The following is a 20,005-nucleotide window of genomic DNA, read 5'->3' on the forward strand; positions in this document are numbered from 1 at the left end:
TAATTTCACATGAATCTTTGACAATTTTGCCAAGTCATGATTGACTAGGTACAATAGGTAATACAACTCAAGAGGTTCAATCAATTTGACAAGAATTTTTGATAATACAAGAACAAGAATCAGCTAAGGGAAAAAGAATGCCTACAGTATTAGACAAGTGGAACCTAATAAATGCAACCCCTTGCCATACAAGGCAAATTGGGTGATGTACAGTGAAATGCATTGCATCATTTTTCTTATTATTATTTTTTTTGTGTGTGGAAACATGGCTGAGCCACAACTGTATTAATCAAGGTTGGTTACACACCACATCAGTAAACAGGAATGCCCACAAACACCAACTTTGACGGGCATAACAATTTGAAATTGCACTTTTCTAAAATTTAATTTTAGGGGTCATAAGTCTTATTGTTAAATATGGTTTGAAGTTAAATGAACATATAGAATATCAACATGTGCTTACAGATGCACAAGTAGTAAGACCATTAAAATACATTAGGATGTCCGTTGCTACCCTAAATCAGTTTTTCCTCATCAAATGTATGAACTAAGTTGAAGATGCACGGACACAGATAGAAACAAAAAGAAGTAACCAAATGACATTAACACAGGCTGTACCAAGATAGAACTGTCCTTGCACCTATAGCTCTATAGATTAAGGAGTCCAAAAAAGAAAGAAACAGGAGCATGTATTTTGATGGATGAATGCAACATTGTTCAATGTCAAAGTACAGACAAAGGTACTGTCTTGTCTAGAGAGTCATACATATAGTATATGAAATACACAACAAAAAAAGAATATAAGGAAATGGATAGAAATTATAACATGTAGGACACTATCAATTGTTTTCTTGAGCAATCACAGACAACAAATTTGTGCAGTCAATAAACTTTGCATCACAATAAAAATATTTAAGAGTTAAAGAAGGAAAAAAAGCAGCTGGACAAATCACAAACATCAGAGGTTTGAAAAAATAAATTAGCTGATAAATTGAACTGATGCAAAAGGAGAGAGCCTACCAAGGACCTCTCCACATGCAAATTATATTAAGGCTGACTATACAAAAATGCAACTACTATCATAATAGAGATTCATGTTAAAGTGTGATGTTTCAAGTGATGTGCACTGGCATTAATTATGCTTTAGAAGACATATTTACATCATATTAACTTAAAAGCTAACAAGGCCTCAAAAAGTACATAGTACTACATACATACAACATAATTGAAAAGAAGAAAGTGTTCCTATCCTGTAACTAGAGTGAGCAGCAAACAGCTCACACATCTTGACACAGAAAAGAAAAGAAATGCACAACAAAATAAACATTAGAACAGAAAATATGTTCAAGGAAAAGCGCTGACTGGAATGATTCCAGATGTAGATTATTGATTGAATGATGAAATACAGAACCACTGTACTAATTTTAAATCATAGTTAATAATAAATTTGTTATGTGGCTCAATGGAAACATTTTTACAATGCATTCAAAAGAAAGCACTGATTACAATTAAATGAGTCATTAAAAGCAGCTCTGAGCAGTCAACTCCTTTTCCCACTCAATTTTAAATCACAGAGATACAAATAACCATGCACACACAAACACAGATACAGCAATTATTTCTGTGCTTTGCACCAATCATTCTCAGTCATGCCTCTGAAGTTGAGCAAATGGAACTGGCACACCAACTGCAAATTAAGCAAAATAGGACCTTTAGAGTAAGTTAAATCTCTTAACTTTGAAATTTTACCACTAAAGGGTTTTAAGAGCTTTGCTCTTTTGGAAAAAAAATCTTATAACAATCTATATGGTAAAAGAAAAGCTAGTACAGATTGAGATATTTTGATAAAAATTACAAGGGCACATATCAATGCAAAATGATGAAAAGTAACTAATCAGCCTTTTAACAGCTACCACCCTACAGAAAAGATTTCCCACAGAGGTACCAGCTTCATCCTCTTGCAGTCTAGTTGTCAATTGGATAGGAAAGCACAATAACATATAGAGAGTATTGTGCATTAGATATGTGCTAACTATTTATACGGGAATAGTGAACACCCTCACAAACATTCAATAGCACCTTTTAAATACACATGTACCTGATCGTACATGCTTGTGAAGACTATCATCAGAAAAGAAAGTTGTGTAAAAGCATAAAAATAACATTAATCAAGTACTGAACTATATCCTTGTTAATATTATATTTGCTGAGCACAATTTATAATTTATGAAGGACTATCTAAAATACCTATTTTCCACCAATTACCCCATGAAAACAATCTAGTGGGGCGGGCCTTTGATTGCTCAGTGTCATTTAAATTTGTGCGACTTACAGATGTACTACTAATATTACTTCTTCGAACCTGACTGGTGTGAAATTTCCTACCTCCAGGTGATGAATGGACCGAATCTCTAGACTTGGCAAGTTCACGGCGACTCAAGGATGAAGAGGAAGCAAGAGATGGATTCTTGCTGAGGTTACCATCATTTTTTGCAGGTGTACTACGTGATCTTGGCCCACCCAGTGACTCGCGGCTGCCATGGTGCACAGATGCTGAAGAACTTCTCCCAATTCCTCCTGAACTCAGAGAGTCACGGCTGCGACCGGCTGGTCCAAGTGATGGGCTGCTGTCCCTTCTCTGTCTCCAAGACAGAGTTGATCCATCAGGTATGGATGTTCCACGTGAGGCAGGAGAAGAAGCTGCTTTCCTCCTCTTCAAGGTCTCTCTCCCAGTACTGCTGATGCTGGTGCCAGTGCTGTTCGAGGTACCATCTTGTGAAGTCTTGTTGCCAGGTGGCTTTGGCGCACAATATGATTTCACAAGTGGAATCTTACTGGGCCGGCGGCGAGGGGACATAGGGGCTTTGGGAAGTGCTATGTGAGACGATGTTGGAGATGCAGCAGGGGTGGTTGTAGGTGCTCTTTGGCCTTCGGTATCGTGAGCAGATTCTGTGCTACTACTGTGCTGTTGGTTAACTGTCTCATCTCCAGTTGCAATGTTTTGCAAAGGTGGTTTCATTTGAATCTGATTATCTGCTGGAAGAGTAACTTGATGAATCTTTTCAAGCACACGTACTCTGGCCCTAGTTCCCTCCAACTCTATATTTCTCTCTTCTAGTTGAAACCTCAAATCATCATTTTCATCTCGAGTTGTATCCAGCTGCTGTGTCAACCCCTCTCTTATTCTTTGCTCACTGACACTTCTCAATCTCAGAGCTTTGTTTTCAGCCATACTTGTCAATAAATGTCGTTGAAGTTCCACATGATCCGTTTCCTTCAAAACAGCAGCAATCCGATCAACATCAGGATCAATTCCGCGAATAAAGTTAGGAATTTCATTAGGGCAACTTATGATACCATCAAGAGTGCCTAACTTAACATTCCTCCCAACAAATTCAGAGCGAGTGAGGTGAGAAGAAGACTCACTGTAACTGGCACAGTCACTAGCTGCAGAGCCACTTGCTGATCTATCTGTGGACTGGAAAACCTTTGATTCTCCACTACTGCTTTTGGAGTACCGAGACTGACTAATGGGCTCTCTGAGCTTTTCTTCTGATTGAGAACTTGAGGATAAAACTGGAGTGAAACAAGAGGAGGCTGTTGGTTTGACGGGCTGACTAGAGATAAACTGAGTTACCACACCAGCTCGTTTCGGCGATTGGACTGCCACTGGTTTTACAAGAGTACCATTGACGTTACTCCCTGGGTTTCTCACAAACTGTAGATGTAGATCATGTATCCTTGAGTTAAGTTCAGTTTTTTGGGACATGGCTGATTGAAGTTGGTCTTCTAACTCTCTTTTGGCAGAAGATAAGGCACCAATCTCATTCTTCAGGTGAGATGTGCGAGCTCTGCTAGACAACATTTCAGCTTCCATTTCTGCCAATCTATCAAGGAGGAGGTCTCTCTCTTTCCTTAAGCTACGCACTTCTTCTCGTCCTAATTCTAAGAGCTGTTGAGTACGAAAATCCACACTATCACGAGAATCTTCATCAGCTAGGTCACCACGATCTAAATACTCATCTGCAATGTCACCAAAACATTTCTCAACACTTCTTGATAATCTTTCTCTTGGTTGCAAAGATGATGCTCTTAAGTCTCGTGAACTGTCACTAGAAGGAACACAACCAAGACTTCGGGCTCGTCCTCTATCTCTGTCTCTATACCTCTCACCGTTTCCATCTCGATCTTGAAGCCGTGTTTGAAGATGTTCAACTTCCTGGCGTAGTTTAGTGCCTTTACGGTGAATAACGTCAAGTAAATTCCATAATTCATCTTCTGCACTAGCAACACTGGCACCACCACCTCTCTGACTCGTACTACTGGAAGCAGAATAGTGTTCTTTACTCTCTGTGCCAAATCCTGAATCTTGAATGGCACTGCTCCCAGTTGAACTACTACCACTACTGGCATTTGCACCATTCAGAAGTTGTGATGTAGGATATTTAGAGCCCTGACTATTACTGCGGCTTCGGCTCAGTGTCAGAGAGCTAGAATTTGCTTCGTGATCCTTGTTCCCCAGTTTTCGTTTGACCCTGACTCCTGGCTCCCATTCTCGTCTGGTGGTGGGTACTGGTATATGCGACATTCCAGCGTTGGAAGAGTTGGGTGTGGTATTGGAGCTCGAAAGCGCACCCGAACTACTTGGCTGTGATGCCATCTTACTTCGAAGATGGGGGAATGTCTCAATAACAAGATCACGGAACTCCAGCAATGCGCCGACCTCATTCTGTAATTCATGTAGAGCTGCGAGGGACTTTGCTTGTTCATTCATGAGGTAGTGGAGCCCAGAGCCGTGCTGCTCTGAGCCAGAGTCCATGCCAAGGTAGGAGAGCCCCCTACCCGTAGGTGTACCCTGAACAGCAAACGGTGAGCACTGCACATAATACTCTCTGGTCATGCTTTAACCTGACCAATCTGCTAGATGGCACTTCCACAAGTCTGCAGTCCATCGAGTCCGCTCGGGCCATTGAGGCCAAACATTGAGCAGCAAACACAGTGGCAAGGTCGCGAGCCAATTAGCAGCACTGCTGTCAAACGGACACGCAAGCACAAATATCACTAAATCACTTCACTGGCCACTTTCACCATCTCATCTTCATCTTCCAGAGCACTGTATCCATTCCCGTGAGGCCCAACACTCGCGAAATGCTTTCGTACACAACTTTCCATGAAAATGTTCGATCTGGGCGTACAGAGAGCACCGCGAACCCCGACGCAGCTTTCGAAATTCGAAAGTGACTGGTACTGGTAGTACCACGGACCTAGGTGCCCCCACGGCCTCTTTTGACGATTAGTCAACACGCAAGACTGGCTGCACTCGACACGGCTCGGCGCAGGGCAACCAGCTGTTTGTCCGTCTGCTAGAAGGCAGCGTGCTGCCAACATGCCAACCACGAACACCACGAACACGTCCGAGAGTCGCCACGGCTTTCAGTGCACGCTCAAAATATGGCCTGTTTAATTTGTGGAATGAGCTGTGAAAATTCAGAGAAGGTGTGGCTTGCAGACGAGTAGCTGACAGGGTTCTGCGTCCGAAGTAGGAGGGAACGTAAGTAGCACCCCCTGATGCCCGGCGGTACATTTAAAGGGAAATGAAAAAAAATCAAAAAAAATCTTGTCTTTCCCTTGAGTATGCTTGAAAATGAGGGTGTGTCGTGATCGTGATTGAATGAACAACAATAGTTTCAAAGATAAGGCAGTAGCTAAATTGTTTATCACCGTCATTTATTTATATACATGATATGTACACACACATCTCAAAGTCGACAGTCCACAAACTGGTGTCTGACATAATTACATCAACATTTACTATGTACACAACAAATATGTTCATGAATCATTATTAAAATCTATTTCCAACACATAACTAGTATGGGAATAATATCACACAGGTCAAAGATTACTATGCAACCCTGACAACTACAGCACAAGTTTAGAGCTGCCTATTTTCTTAAGCACAGTAATAAATTAAATTTGTAGTAAGGATTAAAAGAAGCTGATCAATCTTTTCAATCATTTGAAACAATAACAAATGGAAGTCTAAAAATTGGTTCAGCAGAACACTCGGATGATAGGTGATAGGACGCCAAGCACCAAGTAAGATAAGATCATATATCTAGAAAATATCACAGGTACACTTCTAAGATCAAATGTATATGTTATAATACCATTGACGTATTTAGTTTGGTCTGATATGGTTCTTTCGAAAGACAAAATAATTATTGTGTTAAATCACAAACATGAAATACCCCAATTTTGAAACAAGTATAAGCTGCAAAATAGGAAGCAAAGGTTAATTCCTAACGGATAATACCTAATTCACTGCAAGAGAAAGATATAGCTACCTAGGTTTTCCATTCCCTGTAAATAGCTGCCCCAATTTTAAAGATTGGCACAAATTTTTAACTGTATTTGCTAGAAATGGCTGATGAGAACTAATATAATGTATAGAGTATTACATTTTCTTGAATACAACTTGAATGAATGAAAGATTAAAATATCACGAGCAACTTTGAAGTGGTCTGGATATGTTTTAAAAGCGGAAAAACTGATGAAAATGAAAGAAACACTTTGCAGTGAGCAGAGCAACTAAAAAATTAATGAGTAAAATGTGGTTTAAAACAAGATGGAGCAGGAAGATACCTACAATAATGGCACAACATGATATAACATAGATAAAATACAGACCAAACATTTGTTTTCAAAATTTAACAAAGAGATTTAGCATTGTCATTAGTTATTGGCACTGGCACAGGTATCATACACAGCTCATTGGATCTGTGATAAGCAGATCATACATCAGAATGCACCATTGACATAAAATGGAATTACATATCCCATTTTATGATCTGAGGGATGGAAAATGAAATGACACTGGTGCCAGAAGATAAATATTGACATATGACAAATAAAATGATATTTTTTAAACTGTAGGTGAAAATATCTTCATACAGTAACTACTATTTCAGAACATACAGAACAACTGATGGGTTCGGGTAACCCATATATTTATGGAAACTCAACTTTTTCAGTCATATAATACACATATTTTTATCATTTTTATAGTACCTATCATTCTGATTTTTGTTTTTGTTTTATTGACTTAAAACAGTACAAGAATTTGATCAAGTCAGAGAAGATAAACTATTTTACGACCAATTCAAATGTAGGTATTAAAATAATAAGAAAACCAAAGTCCTTATCAGTCCTTTCATTTCCAATTATTTGAATGGCTAACCAAATAAAGTTTCTCATCACACATTGGTGTACAACAAGGCAAATCTGTTCAGACTGTTTGCCTGATGACACAGTCAGTCTTCTCTAGCTACCCCACTCAAAACAATTTTCTTTTCTCAACTGAAGCTTAATAATTTAAGAAATGAATGAGATCAAACACTAGAAAGCTAATGGAGGGGGATCTCATTTTACAAGAAGGCACTGATTACAACAGTTCACTTGCCATTTAACAAAACTGACAATTCCATCAAGAGAGGAAAATTATAAAACACTTGGTCAAAGATAAAGTAATGAAAGCAGTCTTTTAAAAGAAATCAATACTGCAATAAGAATGTAAGTAGAATTTTTTTTTAAACTGGCAAGCCAGTGTATTATATTAATCAGACACAGAAAATAGGAGATGCACCGCATTCTAATGGCCCCAGCATAGACATTTATACACTTTGAAATACAAGTTAACAAATTAAGCAAACATTGATTAATTGAATACTTTTTAACAGACACAGACAAAAAGGCATTTTTTGGTTGTAAGACTTATTTCAAACCTTACAGACTAAAGCACAAGTTTCCAGGAATACTCAATGCGCTTTTCTTCCAATTCAAAATTACTAATAAACCGCAATAGCCATATTTCTGAAATGCATAAATGTGCTGGGAGGTTCCCAGCAATGCAGGTGTCATACAGATGTTTGGGTGACCTTAGTCCATGGCCGATGAATATCAGCCCCCTCAACTTCAGAATCATCAATATCACACAAATTGGTAGACAGATCACTTTGACTTCTAAGTAAAGATGTCCCCTGATGGTGGCGTCCATTGTAGGTGTATGGTGCAACATCTTCATCATCAGACTCAGGCAGTGGGTTATGAGGTAAATAGTTGTTTGGATGCAGCAAATAGCTATGAGCATCAATATCCTCAGAGTCATCGACACAATCTTCTTCATTTAATGTTTCCATATCACGAAGGCCATTGATAGTTTCACCCACTAGAAAATAAAAACGGAAATTATAATATAGTACACCAAATCTCGATTCAGCACCTGTATAAAGGCAAAATGTGTTCACAACTTACTTGAGGGTAGCATGAGGCTAACATTCGGTCTACCCTCATTACTCTCATCACTATGGAAACTGCTGGAGTCAGGCACTTCACTACCTGGAACCTCTGTGATGTTTGGAAGAGGTGGCTGGCAGGGTCGAGACCAGTCTGAAATGTCCCAATGGTATCCAGGGGACCGATAGCAGTCCTCTGTTCCCTTACCCCCTATTAGAAGAAAATATATATTTTTTTAAATTACCTTTCCTATAATTGATTCAATTCAATGCTACTGTAATTTATGCAACATTCACACATACCGTTATTCAACTTGCTCATCTCACTTAAAGGCAGTTGAATTGGGGCACCGACAACATTCATAGGAGACTGCCTATTTAAGTTACGAAGGTAATCAGCAGGCACATTTTCTAGTTCGTCCCCTGCAGAGCCATAGCTCCTCAAAGTATCTAAATTGTTCAGGGTAGCGGCGATGTATTGCTCATGATGAGTGCTAGGAGTAAAAGATACTGGCCGAGCAGGACAGGACAATGGCTCTCGCTGTAATCAACATCATATATTAAATTACATTGGTAAATAAAAATAAAAGCACTGAACTACATATGGCATAAAGAACATACCTGACTAACTTCTAGATTACTGAGTTTAGAGCTTCTTTTAAAATCAGAGTTTGTGAGACGTGTTGAATTAAGAACCATATCCTTATTTGTTCCATTATTTATATTACTTCCTCCTCTGTTGTTTTGTCTATTTATACGAAACCTACGATAACAGATACAGCCCACAACCGAAAAGATGATGAGGAAGAGAGTAACTGTAATACCTGTAACCAAAATTATCTCTATTATCCCTTAAACAATTGAAGAAAAAAAAATCACTTTTGAAAAATAAACATCACTGATTATACTAACCCAGAATTTCATCCCAAGTAACATTGTAAATTGATGATGTGATGGAGGTGTGGAAGACACTAGTGCCACAATCAATACCAGTCATATTTATGGGACAGACACAGTAGAATGCTCCTGGTGTATTAACGCAAGTAGAACCACTATAGCATGGTGATGATGCACACTCATCAATGTCTTGGGAGCACAACTCTCCTGTGAAACCCACTAAGCATTTGCACAGGGGCCCTTCATCCCCCTCTTCACAGGGCAATTCGTTGGCACAAGGATTGGGAGAGCAGAAGTGACCATACTCACATCTCTTACCTTCAACATAAAAAAATTAAAAAATTAAAATGTTGAAGCATAGAAATTTAACTTTACGCACAGAAAATTTAAAACACAGTGAGCCTGAATGTAGTAATAGTAAGAAAATATAAGGCAACTATATTCTTACCACTTAATCCTTCTTCACAATCACATCTGTATGTTCCACCTGGCAGAGCAGAACAGCGTCCACCATACAAGCATGGTGAAGATGCACATGGAGAAGTGTCTCTTTCACATCTAACACCAGTGAAACGTTCAGCACACAAACAGGAAAAGCCCCCTCCATTGGATGGGTCATTATCATCTCTGCATGTTCCACCATTTAGACATGGATGATGACTACACGGACCAGGAGGCAAAGGTGGCCCACATGTAAACTGAACATTAGTTAGTCGTTTAAGAGCAGCGTAAATACTTGCACTTGAAGAGTGTAACGGAACAGGAGTGCCCCAAAGCTGAACAACATCCAAACAGCCTGTAAAGCCTTTGGAGAGTGTTTCAAATCCCAAAACTGTTGAGTGTTGTTGAACCTATCAAGGAAAACAAAAATTAAAATGATCACTTAATACAGATTGAGTTTAATTTAAAAGACGTTGTGACAATAGACAAGCTCCTTACCTCTGAGCCAAAGTATAGAAGGTTGCTAATCTTTGTGGTGCCTCGTTGAATTTGGGTGTTAAGAATTCCAGCAGTACCAGGTGACACCCCCTGAGCAACATGAGTCTTGTCCACAACCAATCGAGCACTATTGCCTTTACGCTGCAGATTTACCTCATGCCAGTGGCCATCATCAACTGCTATGCTTGTAACTCGAACAATACCCTCGCCACTTCCCAGTTCAAATCTGAACTGCATTATACCACTCACCACCTAAAACAAATCATAGATAAAAAATGCAACCAAAGTTATAGATATTAATTAGTTGTAGAAAAAGCATGACTAAGCTGCAGTCGTACCTCTAATATAGCATAGTCAAACTGCCCAGCAATGTAGACAATATTTCCTGTTGGATAAAGAGTGCGAAGGCGAAGGCTAACATTTAATTCTTTTTCAAGCCATGGTCTGGTAATGGTATAATGAGCATAACTTCTCCCTGTCATTGACATGGGACTACGAGGACTGTAGCACACATTCTGACAATTTGTTTCATTTTCTTGACAAACAGGTCCAGCAATTCCTTCTGGACATTCACAAGAGTACCCCAAAGCAGACCCATCAGGCATGCACATCATGTTATCAGGACATGGTTTGTTTGCACATTTATTAACTGCACTGTCACAACGTTCACCTGGATATGAGATTAATATCAATTAGTCATTGAAATACAGTACTTCATGAAAGATAAATGATATAAGGCTCCCTTCCATAGAATTTTGGAGAAAACCAAACTCACCCGAGTAGCCCTGAGAGCAATGACACACAGTTTCTAGTTGATGGTGAGGTGAAACAAAACTCGATAGTTGTGTGCTCACAACAGTGACTGCAGATCTGTTCAGAGAAACTCTGTCTTCACAAGTCCCGAAAGCACAGTACGAGTCTGTGCAATGTCTTTGAGCCACCTGATAAAGTTCAAGCCCTAAGGATGTCTCCAAATCTTCAATGTGAGATGAAAGTATGTTGCGAAGATTGTCCACTGGAACAAACCCAGCGCCATTCGGACTTCGGACGGCAAACAGAACCATCAGGACATTTGAATAACTCCTCTTCATTCTCCGAAGGGAAGATGGATGTGTGTCCTTTGGTGTAAAAAAGGAACAAAATGAAATTTTATAAAAATGTGGAAAAGAGTTGTTAATTTCCAATAGGGTTTGATTTCAAGACGTACCTGTGCACTAACAAGAATTACGTCTTTGGCCTTAACTGCAAGAATTTTGTGCATTGCTCGAATGAAACCCTTGCGATGGTTCTGCAGAAAATCTTGAGCAGTTATTCTTCTGAAGCTAATACTCAGTGAGTCTTTCAACATCATATCTGACACTAGTTCAACCCAAACCTGAAATACAAATTATGTTAGCAACAGGTCGGAATTTCTGACAGCCATTTTCAAGTAGTAAAGCGGACTCTATTCTAGTAGTAAGGTAACATACCTTAATGGTTGCATATGACACAAATTTTCCATCACTCACTGATACATTCAGTTTGTACTGTCCCACATCAAGTTGAGGAGAAGCTACAATAGATCCATTATTGGAAATAATATTGAACAAAGCAGGCTGACTTGCAGCAGGCTGCTCTGTTGCCATTGGCACAAGTTTGTAAGCAAGTTGATCATACACATCTTGATCAGAAGCATGTATTCTTCCAACCTCTCCACCCACAAAATTATCTTGGAATGAATTGATCCAAATTTCTAGGGGAGTTACAATAGGAGGATACTGTGACTCTTCCACAACCTGTTCAAACACAAACAACTCCAGATTATGCAATCATTAAAAACTGTCAATTGCAATTTGATTCAAGTTTGGAGAAATGAACAGACCTTGACAACCACCCACGTGTCTGAAGATAATGGTGGGAGTCCGTAGTCAAACACTCGAACTTGTAGCACGTAAGTATCCTTATTTTTATGGTTAAACTTTGCAGCTGTGCGAATATCGCCATTCTGTTCAATGCGGAACATACCGGCATCATTGCCAGCAACTATTTCAAAAGTGAAAGGTTCAGTATTTGGAAATGTGTCAGCATCAGAAACAGTTAAGTGACACAAAGCATAACCAAGAGGTTTGTCCTCCTAAAAAGATAAATGGTGACAAAATACCACAATATTAGACAAAAATAAAGGGCTAGACAGTTCACTTTGATTCCTTGTTGTTTAACTATAGTTACCTGAACAACAGCTGTATAATTCTTTTCAGAGAAAAATGGGGCATTGTCATTTACATCAGAAATATCAATATTGACCAAGGCAATACTTGAAAGTGGAGGTATGCCACCATCAACTGCTTCAACTTCAAGAACATGACTTGATGAAACTTCTCGATCAAGTGATTTGGCGACAGAAATGTATCCAGAAGAGCTGTCAATACTAAACTGCCGCAAATTATCTCCACCTCTTATTTTGTATGTTATTTCTCCATTCTTTTCACTGTCAAAGTCACTGGCAGTCACCTGAAATATTACAATAAACAACATTTTATAGTCATGTTGTAAAAATAATGGGTAAACTTGGTTAGCATATTTAAGCATAGGGTTCTAATGAAAATTTACCTGAAGGATTTTTCCACCAATGTCAGCATCTTCCCGTATTCGTGCAGAGTATGAGGGTTGATTAAAGATGGGAGCATTGTCATTGCCATCCGAAATGGATATATTGATTGTTGCTTGGTTACTTAGTGGTGGCTCACCACCATCAATAGCTTCGATGGTAAGGAAATAGCTTCGACAAATTTCATAATCCAAAGGTTCACGAATGCTTAAAACGCCAGTTTTACTGTCAATGGCAAATTTCTTGTGTCCATTACCACTAACAATAGAATAGGATATTTCTGCATTTACTCCAATATCTTTAGATGTGGCCATCACTTTCACAACAGTGGTGTCTATGGGTGAAAGTTCTGGTACCAATGCATGGTAAAGTTTTGAAACAAATTCTGGTGGATTATCATTTACATCTAAAACTTTTACATAGAGATGAGTTCTTGTTTTGAGCTGAGGGGTGCCTTGGTCCGATGCCTCCACAGTCAAGTTGTAGTGATCCTTTTCTTCTCTGTCCAAGTGATGCGCTAAGGTAACAATACCACTGTCACTTGTTATTTTAAATTGAGGTTTACTGATGAAGGCTGGGTCATCTTCAACTATTACATATCGAACTTTACGATTGATTCCTAAAAAGAAAGAGCACTTATATGGTTCATCATTTAAAAATAACGCATCACAGAACAAATAAAACAACTATTCTATTACCTGTATCATTATCATTTGCATGAAGTTTAGCAACTAAGGTTCCAACTTGGGCATCTTCTGAGAGTGATGCAGTATATGAGACTAAAGTGAACTGAGGAGCGTTGTCATTTACATCTGCGACAAGGATTTCAACTTGAGAACTGCATTCCCATCCTTGAGTTGTCCCATCTCTATCTTGAACATGGGCAGTCAACAAGTATTTGCTTTGAGTTTCACGATCAAGAATGTGGGCAGTTCTGAGGTGACCTGGTGACATAAAACATAAATGAATTTGGGGTGTTCAACTAAATGCTTCGATGCAATAACTTAAAGCTGATCTATATCTATACATTTTTTCACATACCTCCAGCTTTATCAAGAGAAAAGTGTTCAGCACCTGTACCAGTTAAGTAGAAACGGAGGTTTTCGTGAGATCCTTCATCAACATCTGAAGCTCTCACACTCAATATGAATGTTCCAGTATCTACATCCTCAGGCACAATAGAGCGGTAACGATGGCGTAAACAGTACGGCGGATTATCTATTACAAAAATAAAACCATTCTTAACATATAGAATAAGCTGAAACTGTGAAAAAAATAAAAGGAGATGTCACATAATGTACTTACCATTGGCATCTAAAATTTCAATAGATACATTTGATGATGCCACAAATTTTCCATCTGTTGCTATTATCTGTAGATTATAATGAGGAACAGTTTCTCTGTCCAAAGGACGCACAACATACACTTCTCCAGTAGAGCGCACTGATAACTGTGAGGCAGGATCACCTGACACAATGTATAGATCTACCGGCATTTTCACTGAGTCTGCATCTGATGTGGCTAGCTGAATAATTACTGTGCCAGGAAGTGCATCCTCATTAACTGGAAAAAAATTCATAAAAAATCAATCAGACATACTGAAGTACAAAAGGAAATAAGTCTTCAAAGTTGATGAGGAAACATACCAGATGCCTTGTAATTATTGTTTGAGAAGGCAGGAGGGTTGTCGTTATAATCCTGGACTTGAATGTGAACAATACAACGAGTAGAATGTTTTGGATGACCATTGTCACTGGCAACAATATTTAACTTGTAGTGCTGTCGAGTCTCCCTGTCCAGATGTACTAAAGTTGATATCCACCCCGAATGGGGATCGATGGTAAATGTTTGACTTATATTGCTGTCCTCTTGCTCAATGGAATACCTCACTTCTCCATTGTAACCCTGATCAGTATCCTCAGCAGTTACTGAAAGTATGACATCATACAATTTCTCAAATTTCCATTTTTTAATATACTAATTTGAAAGAATAAAAATAAATAAAATACTATATACCTTTGATTACTGATGTCTTTTCCTCAACATTTTCTGAAATAACAGTTGAGTAAGAATTAGAGTGGAACTGGGGAGCATTATCATTTTCATCTAACACCTTGAGTGTTATTTCAGCTTGAGCCACTAGTGATGGGCTGGTATGTGTTTCAGCAAGAATTGCTATGTGGTGATGGTCTACAACTTCTCTGTCCAGAGACTCTTGAAGCGTCAGTGTTCCATCCTCATCTACAGCAAAAAGAGAACTGTCCTCTTGGCCTGATACAATACGATATGAAACAGACACATTTGTCAGAATCTTCAGCTGAGCGATTACAGTGCCTGCAACAAAACAGAGCAAATTACAGGGCTGGAATGTATATCACGGGGTTATCAAAGGTACTAAGTAATAGGAAGAACCCCTACCAATGGGTGACTTTTCTGAGAGGAAAAATTTCTCATCTTTCCGTTGGAAGACTGGTGGCACATCAGCAGAACCCATAATGTACACTTCAACAGGTGCATCAGCATACCGAGAGGGCTTCCCTCTGTCTTGAGCACGAACAAAAAACTGGAAAACTTGATTTTCTGCAAAGCACAATATCAAAAGACATTTAAGAGTAAAATTTATACACAAATACACAACTATGTCAGGAATATCACAGTACCCAGGGGCTTCTCACCATAAGAAAGTGCACTCTTCAGCAAGTAGAGGCCACCAGTTTGACGGTTAACCCCAAACAGATCTTTGACTCCAGGAGATTCCTTCTCGTATATGCTATATTCTACTTGAGCATTGATGTCTTCATCTCTGTCTAATGCTTTGACCTATGATATGAAGTTTTTAGTTAGAGAAAAATTAGTAAAATAAAATTAAATTTTCTCAAGATGTTTTCTAGACTGGTAGTACCTTCAAGAAGCCTGAATTTATTGTGAGATTGCTGTGAACTGAAGCCTTATACTCTCTCTGCAGGAAGTATGGAGTGTTGTCATTTTCATCAATCACTCTAATTCTAACTACTGTGTGGCCCATTCTACCACCATGATCAGCAGCAGAGACAGGTAGCTCATACAGCCTTCTTTTTTCTCTGTCTAACTTCACACGAGTAGTAACTTCCCCTGGAAAGATAATCGTGAAAGTTTATGGCAGGCAATACAAACAGGAACAGTAGGAGAAAAAATCCAAAGTACCTGAGTTTTTGTGAATAGAGAAAATTTCACTGAATAATGGTGAAGATATGGAATACGATACATGTCCATAAGCTCCATGGTCAGCGTCTGTTGCTTTTAGAATAGTAACACGAGTGCCAGGAGCTCTATTTTCAACTACTGTTGCCTCATAAAGGTGTCGACTGAACACAGGATCGTGGTGATTTGAGGGCTGCATTTCAATGTGCACACGAGTAAAACTTGTGTACACTCCATCAGTAACTGACACATTGAGAGAGTGAGCAGTATGGAAAGGTAGCTGATGCAGGTTAATAAGCCTAATAATGCCTGAAATAATTTGAAACAATATTTTAAGATGTGAAAAAATCTCAACAATATGTTTTTAATACCAAAAGGTTTACTTACCAGTACTGGGTTGAATGGTAAATGTTTGTAGGTCATTGCCTCCAACAATGGAATAAATGAGATGCCCTTGATCAACAGTATCAGCATCGCTTGCAGTAACCATTGTCACAAACTGGCCCCTCTCAGCATCCTCAGACAATACACAACTATATGATGGCAGCTCAAACTTTGGAGGGTTGTCATTCATGTCCAAAACTGACCAATGAAAGGATAGGTACAATTATTAAATTCCTGAGATTAGGCAGCCAAAGTCGCTGCTGTCTGAAGAAGCAATCTACTCTTACCTGACACCCAAACATGGGCAGAGGTAGTGAGGCTGGGAATGCCGCTGTCGTTAGCAATTACAGTAAAGTGATGAGAGTCTTGCTTTTCTCTATCTAGGGCCTGCTTCAAATAGACAGACCCATCTTCACTATCAATGTGAAAGTATTTTGTGGCATTGCCAGCATCTTGGTGAATTGAGTAGCGCACTACAGCATTGATTCCTGAAAATATTATTGTTTAAGAAAGACAAGCCTTACATTTACAATAAAAGAAAAATACACATTAAGTCTTCATGAGTCAACCAACCTGTATCATTATCTCGAGCTGTTACTTTCAATAGAGGGGAACCAAAGGTAGCTGCTTCAGAAACAGAAACTGTATAGATGTCATTGACAAACTCTGGAGGACAGTCATTCACATCTTCTACTTGTACATGCACCAGGACATCTGAGCTAACACCAGACACAGAGTCTACAGCTCGCACTGTCAGTTCATATGATTGTTTGTGCTCATAATCAAGTTCATCGATCACGTAGAGAACACCTGTAAAGGATTCAAAAGTTAAAATACAATACAGAATTATGGGGACATGACTTAATCCAATACAAAACCAAAATAGTAAAAACTGATTTAGAAAAATACTATGCACACTCATAGCATTCACAAAACTCAAACAACTGAATTTGGTTTACAGAATTTAAGTGCTGTTTTATAAATACTGTAAATATACAAGAATTAAAAGACTATCAACACTAATACAGGACAATTACAGAAAAAAAATAATCATTAGAGCTATGGGAAGTCTACAGCAGTCAAAAGGTATTAAAGAAAATCGGAAAACTGTGATACTCTATCCAACAGCACATCATCCAAAAAAAAAAAAAAAAAAAAAAAAAAAAAAAAAATGTTTCCAATAGCAGTTAAATGAAACCAAGCAGATATGAGCCATTCAATGAAACATGCATGACCATCACCAACCAAGTACACTGCAAGAACTGCATTATTACTATAGAAAAGTTTGCAAAATTTAAGGAAAAAAGAAAAATGGGCCAATTATATTATGAAAAACTAAACTAAAAATAATGGAAAGCATTTGTATAGTCAAATGAGCAAAATTTACATTTCAATGATTAAGCTAAGTGCTATTTAAAAAATCAGAAACATAACAAAATAAACAAACAAAAAAGAAAACAAAACCAAAAAAAGGCTGGATTTTAATTGAAGTTTGAACAAAACACACGATAGGCCATTAGCAGGGAAGCAAATTGATACTCACAAGTCCCAACATCACTGTTTCCAGCTGTGGAAAAGAAGAACAGCAGAAATTAAGTTTCAAGTTCAAAATTTAGACACAAGGTACCCCCAAAATTTTAATAAAACTCAAAACTCATAAATTTTTAGAGGCTTAATGATGTATTATTTTAACACATGAGGATTAAAAAAAATATTGCAAACACTTGGGCCAGAATCATTTACTATACTTTTTACATTGTACAGTATGGGGTAAGAGGCAGCATTAGTTGCTTCAAAAAATTAATTGGTAAGGTACCCAGGTAATATACAGGTTACTGTATAACAAGCAATAACTTCCAACATGCTCACCCTTCCACACCCGCCTCCAAAATAGAAAAAATAAGGTTACAGTACTACATTATAAGATATAAAACCTCCATCACCATAAGCATCACACACTACAACCATCTATCTATAACAGGCAGTTAAGTCTGGAAAGAGGAGTTAATATGACCCAATGATCTGTAAGCTTGACAAGTTAAATTTTATGTTCTGGAAAAAACCATTTTTCTTCACAAAACTGCAGTTATTAGAAATGAGATTTACATGCACACGCAAGGCAATCCACAATAACCCCATACCCTGCTTATTCCAAACACCATCAAATCCTGAAATGATGGAATGGTCTTTACTTTGCTTACAGTGAATGTATGTATAAAGAGTGGTAATAATTGATAGAGAAAGGCAACATTTAAATATTGTAAAATATTTTGATTTAAATAACAAGCACTCACCTGTGTTGAAATCCACAGCAAATTCTTCAAAGTCATTGCCCTTGACAATAGAGTAAATGAGCTTCCGACCAAGAGCTGATTCAGCAGAGATACTAAGATCCAACGGTGAAAATAGTTCAATATTTTCCGGAACAGAAACAGTGTAGAACTGTTTGTTGAAAACAGGCATAGATCGATCGATCACTTTGACATGCACAAAAACATCAGTTGAGCAGGGATTTACACCTGAAATAAACAAGAACAGAATTTGTGAAAAACTTCAATGAGATTCCTTAATTTACAGTAACTTGTTACTAGAATACTAAAACATTACCTCCATCATAGGCAGCAATCAAAAGTTTATATTCCTGATTATGACCCTCAAGATTTTGTCTCAAGATTATTTCACCAGACTTTCTAGAGACACGGAATAACTCTCCATGGCCTTTCTTGAGCTCATAACGGACTTCTCCATTTTCTCCACTATCCAAGTCAACTGCTTGAACCTAATGAAAAGGAAAGAAAAAAAGAAACAAGGCTGTTAGCTAAATATTTGGCTGTGATGTGATTTACAAGTTTCAATGGGAAACTTGTCAACATACCTTGGTAATTACTTCCCCTTTCTGAGAGTCAACAGATGCAACAGCATAATAAGGTAAATTCACAAACATGGGACAGTTGTCATTTACATCAATTATTGTAACATTAACGGTTACATGGGCAACTCGAGTTTGATCTTCACCATAGTCCTTGCTTCTAGCCTGAACAAAAAAAAATTTGTAATGTTAGACTGATGAAGCATAAACAAATGAATAAAATAAAGCACTGCATTTACCTCAACAATTAAATAATGATGCTCTTGTAGTTCACGATCAAATCGTTTTCCAGTAGTTCTAATTGCACCTGAAGTTTCGCCAATTTCAAACATATCGGTGGGATTAAGTATTCTGAATTCTATGTGTTCATTGAGAGCAGAACCCAATAAATTTACAACAGTCACAGTAATGATTTTGGTACTGTTTTCTACTATATTAGCATAATAAGTACTCTTCTGGAAAACTAGACCTGAGTTTTCAGACTTTTGAACCTGTAATAGATTTTTTGAAAATATGTTTATTTGGACCAGACTATTACATCTAGAAATATCCAAATTTTGCTTATTTATAGACTTACCATAATATTAATGAGTGCCGCAGATGTAAACTTTCCATCAGAGACTTTGGCAGTTAGCTTAAACAAACTCTTTTGTTGAACTTTGGAAGGGTCAACCACAGTCAAGACACCTGACTTGCTGTCAAGAGCAAAAGTTCCCTGGATGCCATTACTTTCCAACTCATATGAAAGCGGGGAGAAAGGTGATGAATCTCGGTCAGTTGCATTCACCTAAAAAAGTCGAGCTCCGAGTTAGAGATACATAAAATAAATAGAGGTGGAGTGAGAATTTTGGGGGG

The 20,005-nt window shown here is 38.2% G+C and overlaps 2 protein-coding genes across 5 annotated transcripts in view; both read right to left on the reverse strand.

Moving 5' to 3' along the window:
- Nucleotides 1-6: 6 nt before the first annotated feature.
- On the reverse strand, nt 7-5,313 carry LOC113210454 (uncharacterized). The gene has a single exon (XM_026428465.2). It carries the CDS (start codon nt 4,898-4,900, stop codon nt 2,225-2,227), a length of 2,676 nt encoding a protein of 891 aa, XP_026284250.1. The 5' UTR covers nt 4,901-5,313; the 3' UTR covers nt 7-2,224.
- Nucleotides 5,314-5,706: 393 nt separating this feature from the next.
- Nucleotides 5,707-20,005, reverse strand: part of LOC113210468 (fat-like cadherin-related tumor suppressor homolog) — an 84,946-nt gene continuing 70,647 nt past the window's right edge. For 2 of the 4 annotated variants that reach the window (XM_052265192.1, XM_052265194.1), the window contains 32 exons: nt 19,728-19,937; nt 19,390-19,641; nt 19,157-19,315; nt 18,889-19,060; nt 18,576-18,800; nt 17,825-17,848; nt 16,855-17,091; nt 16,569-16,769; nt 16,285-16,479; nt 15,901-16,206; nt 15,620-15,828; nt 15,393-15,537; nt 15,136-15,297; nt 14,734-15,051; nt 14,364-14,645; nt 14,023-14,280; nt 13,759-13,935; nt 13,416-13,661; nt 12,720-13,336; nt 12,339-12,620; nt 11,992-12,243; nt 11,600-11,905; nt 11,338-11,505; nt 10,906-11,248; nt 10,469-10,800; nt 10,131-10,382; nt 9,640-10,042; nt 9,207-9,509; nt 8,916-9,118; nt 8,598-8,835; nt 8,314-8,505; nt 5,707-8,227 (listed from right to left, as the gene is read on the reverse strand). In XM_052265192.1, coding sequence (XP_052121152.1) covers nt 7,917-8,227; nt 8,314-8,505; nt 8,598-8,835; nt 8,916-9,118; nt 9,207-9,509; nt 9,640-10,042; nt 10,131-10,382; nt 10,469-10,800; nt 10,906-11,248; nt 11,338-11,505; nt 11,600-11,905; nt 11,992-12,243; nt 12,339-12,620; nt 12,720-13,336; nt 13,416-13,661; nt 13,759-13,935; nt 14,023-14,280; nt 14,364-14,645; nt 14,734-15,051; nt 15,136-15,297; nt 15,393-15,537; nt 15,620-15,828; nt 15,901-16,206; nt 16,285-16,479; nt 16,569-16,769; nt 16,855-17,091; nt 17,825-17,848; nt 18,576-18,800; nt 18,889-19,060; nt 19,157-19,315; nt 19,390-19,641; nt 19,728-19,937 — 7,980 coding nt within the window. In that variant the 3' untranslated portion in view covers nt 5,707-7,916. The remainder of the gene's footprint in view (nt 8,228-8,313; nt 8,506-8,597; nt 8,836-8,915; nt 9,119-9,206; nt 9,510-9,639; nt 10,043-10,130; nt 10,383-10,468; nt 10,801-10,905; nt 11,249-11,337; nt 11,506-11,599; nt 11,906-11,991; nt 12,244-12,338; nt 12,621-12,719; nt 13,337-13,415; nt 13,662-13,758; nt 13,936-14,022; nt 14,281-14,363; nt 14,646-14,733; nt 15,052-15,135; nt 15,298-15,392; nt 15,538-15,619; nt 15,829-15,900; nt 16,207-16,284; nt 16,480-16,568; nt 16,770-16,854; nt 17,092-17,824; nt 17,849-18,575; nt 18,801-18,888; nt 19,061-19,156; nt 19,316-19,389; nt 19,642-19,727; nt 19,938-20,005) is intronic. The other 2 variants (XM_052265193.1, XM_052265195.1) reach the window with 1 other exon arrangement.

Source organism: Frankliniella occidentalis, unplaced genomic scaffold (genome assembly GCF_000697945.3).
Source record: "Frankliniella occidentalis isolate FOCC.00 unplaced genomic scaffold, Focc_3.1 Scaffold24, whole genome shotgun sequence".
Lineage (NCBI taxonomy): Eukaryota > Metazoa > Arthropoda > Insecta > Thysanoptera > Thripidae > Frankliniella > Frankliniella occidentalis.

What these genes read in the sequence shown, in the direction of transcription:
- LOC113210454 (XM_026428465.2), bottom strand. Translation starts at nt 4,900, where the DNA reads ATGACCAGAGAGTATTATGTGCAGTGCTCACCGTTTGCTGTTCAGGGT.